The 12,236-nt window shown below is 47.1% G+C and overlaps 1 protein-coding gene across 4 annotated transcripts in view; it reads left to right on the top strand.

Annotated features, from left to right (window-relative positions):
* Window positions 1-12,236, top strand: part of RMND1 (required for meiotic nuclear division 1 homolog) — a 34,243-nt gene that overhangs the window by 12,472 nt on the left and 9,535 nt on the right. For all 4 annotated transcript variants that reach the window (XM_030213908.1, XM_030213910.1, XM_030213907.1 and 1 more), the window contains 5 exons: window positions 7,380-7,480; window positions 7,581-7,687; window positions 8,054-8,118; window positions 9,595-9,671; window positions 10,635-10,755. In XM_030213908.1, the coding sequence (XP_030069768.1) occupies window positions 7,380-7,480; window positions 7,581-7,687; window positions 8,054-8,118; window positions 9,595-9,671; window positions 10,635-10,755 (471 nt within the window). The remainder of the gene's footprint in view (window positions 1-7,379; window positions 7,481-7,580; window positions 7,688-8,053; window positions 8,119-9,594; window positions 9,672-10,634; window positions 10,756-12,236) is intronic.

The raw sequence follows: 12,236 nt of genomic DNA, 5'->3' as shown, positions 1-12,236 counted from the left end.
AACCAGGCATGTGTTCTTGTTTAGGCACAAGCACTAACGCCAGCCATAGAGCTGGTACAAAGGCTTACACCTAGACTACTTGGGAGATATGTGTATAAGTTATAAATGTATGTGCCTCGCCCACCTGCAAAGTATACGCTGCTGAAGGCGTGCGTAAGTACAGAATAATGCATAACTGGATTACTGTCGTGTGTGTTCACGACGTGCATAAATGATTATGCCCAAACATGGCTCCTACTACTACTACTTAACATTTCTAAAGCGCTACTAGGGTTACGCAGCGCTGTACAATTTAACATGGAAGGACAGTCCCTGCTCGAAGAGCTTACAATCTAAAAAGACAAATGTACAGTTAATCAGATAGGTCAGACAGATTGGGGCAATCTATATGTTTGAAAGGTTAGGTTCCGAATGCAGCATTGATGAGGTGAGCTCCTACAGAATTACCCCCTTAATGTATAACATGTGACTTGCAAGAATATTCCTGATATCCCAACTTCTTTATACAGAAGTCCCACTATCAACTCCTCTCTGAAGGTTCTGTGTGAAGGAATTATATGTTTAATATCAGCACTGCAATAATTCTATTTATTAGTACTATGGTTTGTATTGTCCATAGAAGATGTATTGGAGCACTGTACAAAGAAACAGGAACTGCAGATTTCAAAGCTTTTTCTGCACGTAACCTCTCATCCAGAATCCCGTTTACCTCCCCCATTTATATTCTCTCTCATCTTCTTCAGTCTCCTTCTATCATTTCTCTCCCTTTCAGCTGCCTCCCAACTCTTCCAGGTCTTTCAAACCATCTCCGTTGCTCTGCACTTAATCTCACAGGTCCTGTTCATACCCTCTCCTGATCACCTAGTTGCCATTGTCCTTCCTAATCCCTACTTATTTTCCTAGTTCTCAGTCTTCTATCCTACCTAACCCCAGAGTCCTTACAATCTCGCCCAAGCTCTGAGCCCCCACTTAACACTACCAAAACTCAGCCAGTCTTAGTCTGTCTTCTCGTCTCCCATCCAGAAATCCATGACTGAATCTGTCTGTCCCTGTGCTCCCATATCCCTCTATCCCCAGATCTGCTCTCCTGCCTCTTTTTCCCCTATCCTTGGCATCTGTTGCCCCTGCCTTTTCCACATACCTGTTCCTCTCCTTTCCTGTCATCTTCCCTTGCATATGCCCTTATGTGTCCGCAATAGAATCTGTCACCCTCTCCTCAAGCATCAGCCCCCTTCTCCCAGATCGCAGCCCTAGCATCAGCCTCCAGCTCCCTTCCAGTGCCCAGGCATCAACCCCGGCATGAGCCTTCAACCCTCAGGTCCCATTCCTACCTGTCTCAGCAACACTTGTGGCACGGCAGCAGGACCGTGTTCCTTCCCTAGCACCACACTATCTGCTCCTCTTCCTCAGGTTGCCTGGCAGATTTGCAACAGGAAACCAGGCACTTCTGTCAGAAACAGGGTTCCTGTTGCAAATCGGCCAGGCAGCCTGAGGAAGAGTAAGGGCAATCCAGTGAAGCACACTTTTGATGCCCTTAAACTTGGGTGCCCCAGCCAGGGCTTCATTGGCTTGACCGTTAGGCCATCCCAGACTGGATTTTCTGAAGGATATCCCATGTGGAGCCTTATGCTTGCAAGCCCTGCTGTTCGTATAAGCAGTTTGACAATAATGGTGAGTTCCTCAGCGACCCTCCAGACCGGTCAAGACGCGTGGGTTATGTCCTCCTACCAGCAGAGGGAGACTGAGAAAACACTAAGCTTTTGAAGCCTGTATATATAACCTGTGCAGAACCTCCACTAGCCAGTATTTTCTCAGTCTCAGCAGAGGTAGCAGTTGACAGCCTGTGCAGTCTCCAATAATCTGGTGAGGTAGTTTGTCATTGGGTCGTAGGATTTTTTCCTTCCAAACTTTATTCTGTTGCAGTACCCTGTACGTGTGTGTAAAAAAAAAAAAAAAAAAAAAAGAAGTGCTTTGGGGCCCTGGGTCTGGTGGGGCCCAGTTTTTCCCCCTGGGGTGTTACACCTATGTTTGGGTCCCTCCCCCTGTGCTGCTCTCTATTTCTGTTTGCTTGGCAGTTTTGTGCCTCGGCTGTTTTCTCAGTATTGTAGCCTTGAGTGCCTTACAATTTCCAGATGCCAGAATTAGAGTACTGTGCCTTTAAGGTCAGTTATTCTATTTCATTTTGCTTGCCAGCTTTGTGCCTCGGCTGCTTTCTCAGTATTGTAGCCTTGAGTGCCTTACAATTTCCAGATGCCAGAATTACTGTGCCTTTAAGGTCAGTTATTCTATTTCGTTTTGCTTGGCAGCTTTGTGCCTCGGCTGCTTTCTCAGTATTGTAGCCTTGAGTGCCTTACAATTTCCAGCTGCCAGAGTTGGAGTACTGTGCCTTTAAGGGCATTTATTTCTTTATTTTCAGCGGACCGAACGGGGGTTTCGATTCCTTGCTGGAACGAGAGAGCAGCGCTTTCTTCAGTGCTTTTGCAGTGTGAGGGAGTTTTTGGTTTGGCGCGTTAGCGGAACAGCTTTTCCCTTCCCTCGTGGTTTATGGCGGCCCAGCTCCTCCGATGTCGCGCGTGCTCGTGGCGAGGGGTAGAGGCGCCGGGTGCTCAGTGTAGCTTTGCGGTGCACCTATAAAGGTGGCTGCGGCACCCCCCGACTTGACCGCGGAGGGATCGATGGTGTCGGGAGTCTCCGGGTCAGCGGGAGCGTAGGCAGGGCTGCTGTCAGCGGGAACAGTTTCGGCGGGAACAGCCGCCATCTTGAGTCTGACGCGGCCCGTGGAGCCAGCTGTTTTTGGGCCTGCGGTCTCCGTTTTTGGCACAAAAGGGCCTAATGACGGTCCAGGAATGGTGGGCTTTCCTCCAGATTTTGTCTGGACGCGGTATCAGGCCTGGAGATCGGGACCCCCCCCCCCCCTAATTGGAAGAGGGGGCTATTTCCGTCTTGGCTGAGAGACCACGGTTAGAGTGGTCAGAGGACAGGCAATGTTTTTCTCCTGTAGCTGCAGAAGCTGTGCTTAGTGATCTGGGGGAGTCAGATGGAATTGACGGCTCTCAGGAGCAGGATTGGTGGATTCCTGGAGAGGATCCTTCAATAGTGCGGATTTTCCATAGAGATGAGCTGTCAGAACTCATAGATCAGGTGTCGTCCACCCTTCAGTTTGGTCCTGAGGTGGCTTTGGGGGAAACTGTCCAGGATCCGTTGGTGAAGGGCATTCAGCGTCAGGCGTGATCCTTCCCTATGAACAAGGATCTCCGGGAGATGATTTGTCAGGAATGGGATTTGCCGTGTAAGGTGGCAAAGGCAATGGTGAGGCTTTATCCCCTCCCTCAGGACGATAGGGATTCCTTTAAGGCTCCCACGGTAGATGCAGTAGTGACGGCAGTAATTATAGCTACGGCTATCCCGGTTGATGGAGGAACGGCCCTCCGTGATCCTCAGGATAGGAAGTTGGGATCTTTTCTCAAGCGTAGTTTTATTTTGTCGGCTCTAGCCCTGCAGGCCTCGGTTTGTGGGGGTCTGGTAGCTCGGGCATGTTTTCGTTGGGCCGAGAAGCTCCTGGATGATTCGGTAGATGTTGGTTCTTCTGGGGGTCAGGAGTTAGCCGACTTGGACATGGGTTCATCCTTTTTGTCTGAGGCTTTTATGATTTGTTGCCTACTTCAGACAAAAAATATGGCTATGGTTGTGGGTCTCTGCCACTTAAGGGAGCTATGCTCTTTGGAGAAGATTTGGACAAGTTAGTGTGAGGTCTTAGTGATACCAAGGTTCTATGGCTTCCAGATTTTCGGTTCAAGGCAGGGGCCAGAACTAGTTCCTCTCGGGGACGGTTTAGGGAGGCTCAGCGGTATAGGCCGGGCAGATCGAGTGGGACCTACCCCTAGCTGTCTGTTTGTCTGTCCAATTTAGATTGTGAGCTCTGTTGAGCAGGGACTGTCTTTTCATGTTAATTTGGACAGCGCTGTATAAGTCTAGTAGTGCTATAGAAATGTTTAATAGTAGTAGGACCTCTAGGGGTCGGTTTTTCCAGCGCGCACAGTTCTTTCGTGAGAATCGTCGCGGAGGGCGTGGCTTTTCCGTAGGAGGTTAGTATTCACGCCGCAATTCCCAATGAAGGTGTGCGGGCTCAGGCTCTGGTGCATGTTGGGGCTCGGCTGAGTCTGTTTTACCAGAGCTGGGCCCAAATCAGGTCAGATCAGTGGGTTCTCAAGGTGTTTCGAGGCGGATATGCGCTGTTCTCCCGAAGTGTTTCTGGAATCCCTCTGTCGGTCTTGGAGCAAGAGGGCAGCAGTGAGGGACACTCTGCGGTGGCTGCTCGCATTGGGAGCCGTGGTTCCTGTTCCTTCAGATCAGCAACGCTCAGGGTGCTATTTGATCTATTTTGTGGTCCACAAGAAAGAGGACACTTTTCGTCCCATTTTAGATTTCAAAAGGGTCAATGCGGCACTCAAGGTGCCCTCTTTCCGGATGGAGACGTTGCGGTCGGTCACTGGTGCGGTCCGGAAAGGAGAGTTTCTCACTTCCCTGGATTTGACGGAAGCTTATCTTCACTTTCCTTCGTGCAGCCTTTTGGTTCCAAGTTACAGGGTCCGATTTGTCGGTTCCTTGCAGAGAAGGCGCCGACGGCCCGTACTTATCGTCGGGTCCTGGGCCTGATGGCGGCGACCATAGAGGTAGTTCCGTGGGCCAGGGCGCACATGCGTCAGGTACAGTCAGCTCTGTTCAGTCATTGGTCCCCTCTGTCGCAGGACTTGGAAATGTGTTGTCCGCTGTCGGTGGCCCCTCGTCTCAGTCTCCGCTGGTGGCTCAACCCGCGCAATTTGGGAACAGGAATGCCGTTGGAGTCCCCACAGGGGCTGGTAATGGTCACGGATGCCAGTCTGCAAGGTTGGGGGGCACATTGTCTCGGTCAGGTAGCTCAAGGCCGGTGGTCTCGGGCAGAAGCAGAGTGGTCCATCAACCGGCTGGAAACTCGGACCATTCGGGTGGTGCTCCAGGCCTTGACGTCGGTGGTTCGCCACAAGGCAGTCCGAGTGCTCTGTGACAATGCCATGGCAGTAGCATATGTCAACCGTCAAGGGGGGACGAAGAGCCTTGGCGGCGCAGTTGAACTCATCTTCAGGCTCTCTTGGCAGCGCATGTGGCCGGGGTAGGTCACATAGATGCAGATTATCTCAGCAGGCACACTCTAGATCCCAGAGAGTGGTCTTTTCTTCGGTCAGTGTTCCAGTGAGTTGTGTCGGTCTGGGGACTTTCGGTGATCTTAGGGCAACGGCTCGCTATGCGCAAGTTCAGAGATTTTTTGTTTTTTCAGTCGCTGAAGAGACCCTTGAGCGGAGGGAATCGACGCTCTTCTGTTGCCTTGGCCTCGGGAGTGACTGTATGTGTTTCCTCCATGGCTGTTAGTCGGTCGAGTAATATAGCGCATCGAACATCACTTCGGTCGGGTGATTCTGGTAGCTCCGGATTGGCAGCATCGACCATGGTATGGAGACCTGGTGCGGTTGGCAGGGGCGGCGGCCCTGCCTTTGTTGGGATCAGTTCTGTGTCAAAGCCCGATAATCATGCCGGTTCCGGCTCGGTTTTCGCTTATGGCTTGGCTCTTGAGCGGCACAAGTTGAAGAAGAAGGGGCTTTCGTCCAGTGGCTTTGCTACGATGTTGAGTTGCCGTAGACGATCCACTTCCTTGGCGTATGTCCGGGTTTGGAGAATCTTTGAGCACTGGTGTGAAGACCATCGAGTTCGGCCGTTTCGCTCTTCGGTGGCGGAAGTTTTGGAATTTTTGCACGATGGTGTTGATAGGGGTCTGGCCTTGTCTACACTGAAGGTTCAGGTGGCAGCTTTGTCATGTTTTCGTGGGAAGCTTCAGTGAAAGTCCTTCGCGTCTGTGCCTGAGGTAGTGCGTTTTTTGAAGGGTGTTAAGTTGCTGCGTCCACCTCAGTGACGGATGGTGCCTCCGTGGGATTTGAAGCTAGTTTTGGATGCTTTGATCAGGCCTCCGTTTGTGCCGCTGGTATCTGCAACTTGTAAGGATTTATCTTTAAAGACGGTCTTGTTGGTGGCGATTACTTCAGCACGGAGTGTTTCAGAGCTTCAGGCTTTGTCTTGTAGGGAACCATTTTTGTCCTTTCTGAGGGAAAGGTTTCGTTGCGGACGGTGCTTTCCTTTTTTTGCCCAAGGTGGTTTCCGAGTTCCATGTTAATCAGGTCATCTCTCTGCCAGTGTTGGGTGATATGGCTGGAGATTCGGAGCAGCGTGGTATTGCCAAGCTGGATGTCAGGAGAGTTTTGAGTTGTTATCTCTCTGGAACTCAGGACTTCAGAGCCTCTGACCGTTTGTTCGTTCTTCATGGTGGCCCAAAGAAGGGTGCAGCGGCTCCTAAGGTGACCATAGCACGGTGGTTGAAGGAGGCGGTTGCATCTGCTTACTTGGTGAAGGGTCCTGTGGTGCCTAGGGGCTGGTCTGCTCATTCCACTAGGGGAATGGCAGCCTCGTGGGCGGAGAATAGTATGATTTCTCTGTTAGATATTTGTTGGGCTGCGGTTTGGTTTTCGTTGCATTCCTTTGTGAAGCATTATAGGATTCCTGTGCATGCAAAGGACGAGGTGCGCTTTGGGGCAGCAGTTTTGACCTCTGGCCTTAGTAGGTCCCTCCCGTAAGTTAGTTACTGCTCTGGTACGTCCCACGCGTCTTGACCGGTCTGGAGGGTCGCTGAGGAAGGTGAAATTAGATCTTACCTGCTAATTTTCTTTCCTCTAGACCCTCCAGACCGGTCAAGAGCCCGCCCTGTCTGTATTGGAGGCCAGGAGGTGTGTTGGTTGGATAATTCTTGGCTGCTGTAGATTGTTGTTTCTCTAATTGCAGACTGTTTATTTCTGTTTTGTGATAGGAGTCCGGGACAGGTGGGGCTCTTCTTTGATAGTCCACCTGTAGAAGCCCAACTGTTTTATCAAAGGCAAACGGACATGTTTCCGTAAGAGCAAGCGGAAGATGTTTCTTGTTTTTGCAGTTTACTGTGACCACGTACAGGGTTGCTAGTTGTTGTTAGTGTTTTTTGTTTCTCTGCTTTGTCAGGGTTATACTGGCTAGTGGAGGTTCTGCACAGGTTATATATACAGGCTTCAAAAGCTTAGTGTTTTCTCAGTCTCCCTCTGCTGGTAGGAGGACATAACCCACGCGTCTTGACCGGTCTGGAGGGTCTAGAGGAAAGAAAATTAGCAGGTAAGATCTAATTTCACCTTCCTACTTCTTCAGGCTTACATTCTAAATGAGCACATTTTATCTAGAAGTTGTGTCAACAGTTTCATTGCTCATGTTCTTTTGTTACGACCAGTTTGTTTGACCTGTCTGTGGTCTCCACTGCTGGTTTCACTTCCTAGATGAAGTATGTGATGCGGCTGCTGGAACGGCATGAAATTCAGCCTTATGAGGTGGCATTAGTGCACTGGGAGAATGAAGACATCGGCTACCACTTTGGAGAGTAAGTAGGACAACTACAGAAATTGTAAGCGTGTGAATGATTAGAACTGACACATTGTGCTGGTTTTCTTCTTATTATTATTATTTTGTTTCTTTTACAGAGGGCAATCAAATCTCAACAGGGGGGAAATCTTGTTGAATTTGGAGCTGGAGCCAGATGAAGCTGTTCTGGAGAAGTTTGCCTTTTCCAATGCTCTTTGCCTCTCTGGTGAGCTGACATGACGTAGCACAGAGCCCACACACTATGATGATGTGATTCAGATACGCACTCGCAGACAGACCGCCTCCTAAGACAGAATTGAACGCAGCGATCTGTACGATACAGTGTTAGACTTAAAGGGGTGGTTTTGGTAATATGGTGCCTAAACATTTCAGCCTAACCCAGTATCAGAAAACATTGTGCTGTGGAATGTGGCAGTGAGCTTGATCGATAGTAGACTGGAACAAGGGGCACATTAGGACCGAGTGTGCAGCTGGATTAAAAGCACCTGTGGGCTGTACTTTACTCCCATGCAAAGATTGGACAGCCACAACTTAGATACTTAAATTTTCTCCTGTTTCATATTGTTTGCAGTGAAACTGGGTATTTGGGAAGCATCTTTAGATAATTTTGTGGAATCTATCCAGTCAATTCCAGAGGTAAGTGTGTTTGGACTTTGGCTAGGTAATTACATTTTTAAAAATGTTTATAAACCTCTTTCCTAGCTAGAATACCTAATGCAGTGTACAATTCCGAGTCTATAAACAAATTACAAAACAGAAAATAAAACCACAAACAAAATAGAATTAGTAAGATTAAGTTGCATTATGCATGTGGGAAAGGAAGAATTCATTTAACATTCATGAGCCAAAACTTTAGACGTGAAACAACCATCCTTGGGGTGAAATAGGAGCCACAGGAAGCACACGCATCAGGAACACGCTCTAATGACATCCGTTCAGGAAGACCACATCCTCAGTTTCCTAACACACAATACTCTATAGTAGTTCCTGTCTGTAGATTAAACGTTTCCAGTTTTCTACTTTTTAATTCTTAGATCTATCTGGTTTAGTGAATGCATTGACAGCCCGTTGACCCATGCATGAGCATTCTTACCCAAAACATTACCGCTAACTTTGATTGGAGCTGGAGGATCAGAAAGGGTATAAGGAGCGTCTTGTAATTATTTCAAGGGGCTTTCCTAGTAATGATTTGCCCAGACGTGGATGATCTCCCTCAGTAGCTTCATGACTTATGTAAAGCCTTTACCATTTATATTTTGAAAATAAAAAATAGATTCAAACTGTGTTTGCATCTATCTGTAAAAGCAGATACATTAGGAGCCCTATTTGCATCCTACCAAGCATGTGTATATCAACCAGAGAGTAACATGAGGAGAGGTACCACAGCATCCAAAAACAGGAAAATCTACATTACTGATGAAGTTGATTTCCAGGTGATCTGGATGTGTGACAGAGGATATGGAGATGTATATGAGAGACAAGAGGAGATAGTGTGTGTGTTTGGGGGGGGGGGGCATGAGTGTGAGAATGGAGATTGGAGAGTGCATGCGTGAGAGAGAGGGGATCATGTTAGGTGGAAAGAAGGAATGAGGAGGGATCCTACTCTTTCCTTCCTCAATCTTCGATCTTCCTCTTCTCTATCTTCCCAGATCATTATTCCCTCTCCCCTCACCCCCATCTTTGATCCTTCCTTCCCTATACTGCTTATTTAAAAAAATTTTCACACACCAGAAAACACTAGAAAAAGAACGTAAATTATCAAGACATGCAAGATACTCAGAAAAAGACCATTTTATAAAGTAAAATAAAATTTACAAATTGTGCAAAATTGCTGTAGGATTTTAGAAAGTGCTGCAAAAATTTTCAAACCTTTTCCACAGACTCTACCGGAACTTGAGGTTGTGCCTTTCATTTACCCTAATGAGGCAAACCCCACACCGTGCGGGCAGCTCTCCCTGTGACCTCTCACTGTGAGGGGTTACTCTTTTGTAGTAATTTTTTTTCCAAACATAAATAATTCAAAGGAAAGCTGACTGTATTTCTCAGTTTCCTAGCCTTGTAAGACCTAGCATTGGAATGTCTGATGTATTTTACAAAACAATGTCTCTGCAGATGTTAAAAAACAGAAAAAAAATGAAACTCTCCCATGATGACGTGATGCAGAAAATTGGAGAACTTTTTGCTTTAAGGTAGAATTTTTTTCTTTTCTCTTTGTACTCTTGTTTTGAATGTGTATTTTTACTCCGGAACCTTCTACTTCTCTCCTTGATCCAGTAGAGTCATGTCCATAATTGATTTATATTTTGTAGTTCTCCCCCTGCCCTGGAAGGGGGGAGGGGCCGTTGCAGAAAGCTTTGTGGTAGAGCCATGGCTCTGTTGCAAAATTAGGTCTCCAAAATATCCGTGGAATATTATAAGCAATGAACATGGAAATTACTGCTGTGTTAACACAGCTGCAGTAATCTGCATCTCATTGCTAAATGTCATTCTTCCGACAGTATCTGAGCGATAACAGGAAGAGTGACATTTAAAAAAAAAAAAAAAAAGAAGCCTGGTGGTCTGCATCGGCTCCAAGTAGGAGTCCCATAATCTTCCTCCTCCTCTCCACCTGACCATTCTCCCTGCCCCTCATATAAAAATAAAATATCCAGGGTGGTCTAGTGGCCCCCTCCCTACCCCCACTTCCAAAAAAATTCCCTGGTATCTAGTTGCACCCACCCCCACCCTGTGACCCCCTTGCCCAGACCTCGTACCTTAAATGAAGCAGGAGCAATGCCTTCTTCATAAATGGCAACCCCCAGCCCTACGCAGGCTCATCCTGCCATATAAAAGAACGACGCAGTCCAGTGCATCCCATTGCCAGTCACATTTTATTCTGTAGAGCTCCCTGAAATCAGCCATTATTTCAGAATGTGCCGTTTTTCTCCAGTTCAAAGGGTTCTTATTATTCTGACCTAGAATCAGCATCTGGTAAAGCCTTTTAGTCAAGATAGATATAAACTACAGTTTGAGAATTCGGTTCAATAAATAAGATGGCCTTGACACCCAGATACCACCTGCGCAGTATTTCCAGCGATCTGAAGGTAGGCATTGTTGGTCTGTGGCACGTGCGGAAGCTCAAACCAGAATCTCTTGTCCTGTTTCTCTTTCAGACACTGTATCAATCTGAGTTCCGATCTGCTGATAACTCCCGACTTCTACTGGGACAGGGAGAATTTGGAGCGGCTGTATGACAAAACCTGCCAGTTCCTGAGTATTAACCGCAGGGTGAAGGTGGGAGGAGAAAAGAACCCCAGGGCAATGCCAGGAACCTTCACAGTGTTAGTCATGAAATACAAAGCTGGCTGCAGAGTGGCAGTTTCTCACCTCATATAGCATACAGCCCTGATTTACTTGCGATAGCAGTAGACAGAAGCGAGTGAAGAGGAAAGTGGGGGAGAGTATGAAAATAAGGATCAGCCGGTGGTAGCTGCAGCTTTTCGAGCTGTCTGGTTTAAAAAATAAATAAAAGAGAGACATTGAACGTGAGGTTTAAGAATTGTGAAGAAAGGGCTTGCTCTGGCATTTTTAAGGCTCTTAGGAAATATTTATTCAAGTGCACTAATGGTTCACAGATGAGAGCAAATTTTAGCAGGCCTTAATTGCAAAATGTGCACGTTATGGTTGAGGCCAAAATGGAGGCCTGGCCGGAGTAGATTATTAACAAACATTGCAACAATTTCTAACACAGAAGCAGTTATGTGTACCTCTGAAGTGTGGTTAAAATTTCACAAATCGTTCAGCATCTCTCCCTCCTGTCCCCTCTCCAGCCGGTGACCAGGCATCTCCCTTTGTCTCTCTTCACATCCCCTCCCCAAGTACCTTTGAAATGTTTTCTTCTAGTGGTCAGTGACAGCGAGCAGTGATTTCATACATCCTGCTCGCACCAACCCAGAGCCTTTTCTCTGATGCTTCCTGCTTATGTGACCAGGATCCACAAACCATAGATGAATCCAAAACCCAGCTAACATACAGCAGTCCTGAAGAGCCACAAACCTGTCAGCTTTCCAGGATATCACTAATGAATACATATGAGGTGTAATTGTATAAAGTTATACATCTTGAATATTAATTGGGAATATCCTGAAAACCTGTCTTGTGGCACTCCTGAACTGCAGTTTTATACCCAGGTACTTGTAACCTGGATTGGCCAGTGTTGGAAACAGGATGCTGGGCTTGATGGACCTTTGCTCTGTCCCAGTGTGGCAATACTTATGTAGCCTAGAGTTGGCCTTGAATGTGGCTGCCAAGTGACACCACTGAGCAATAAATGAAATTGTTTTCCTGTCACCCCCCTCCACTTCCATCCCAAAGGCTGTAAATACTCTCTTTAGCATCTCCAGCCCAGGACTGGAAATTGAACTCCATATTCTCCATGTGGCAATGTATCGCATTGCCTCTATATTAGCCCTCTGTGCCCAGGTTGTAACCATATTTCTTCAGCTTTTATTGTTTTGTTACATTTGTACCCCGCGCTTTCCCACTCATGGCAGGCTCAATGCGACTTACATGGGGCAATGGAGGGTTAAGTGACTTGCCCAGAGTATTGTTGTTATTATTATTAGGACTTATTTGCCGCCTTTTTGAAGGAATTCACTCAAGGCGGTATACAACAGCAATGAGTCGGTTTTACCCCCTTGTGTTTCATTTATTTTTTTTCCAGCTTTTTTAAATATATTTTTTTGGTTTTGACTGCATCCAGTGTTTTTTTTTTT

Source organism: Microcaecilia unicolor, chromosome 9 (genome assembly GCF_901765095.1).
Source record: "Microcaecilia unicolor chromosome 9, aMicUni1.1, whole genome shotgun sequence".
NCBI classification, from domain to species: Eukaryota; Metazoa; Chordata; class Amphibia; order Gymnophiona; family Siphonopidae; genus Microcaecilia; species Microcaecilia unicolor.
Note: the sequence above shows the minus strand (reverse complement) of the source record. Positions and strands in the feature narration are given on the sequence as shown.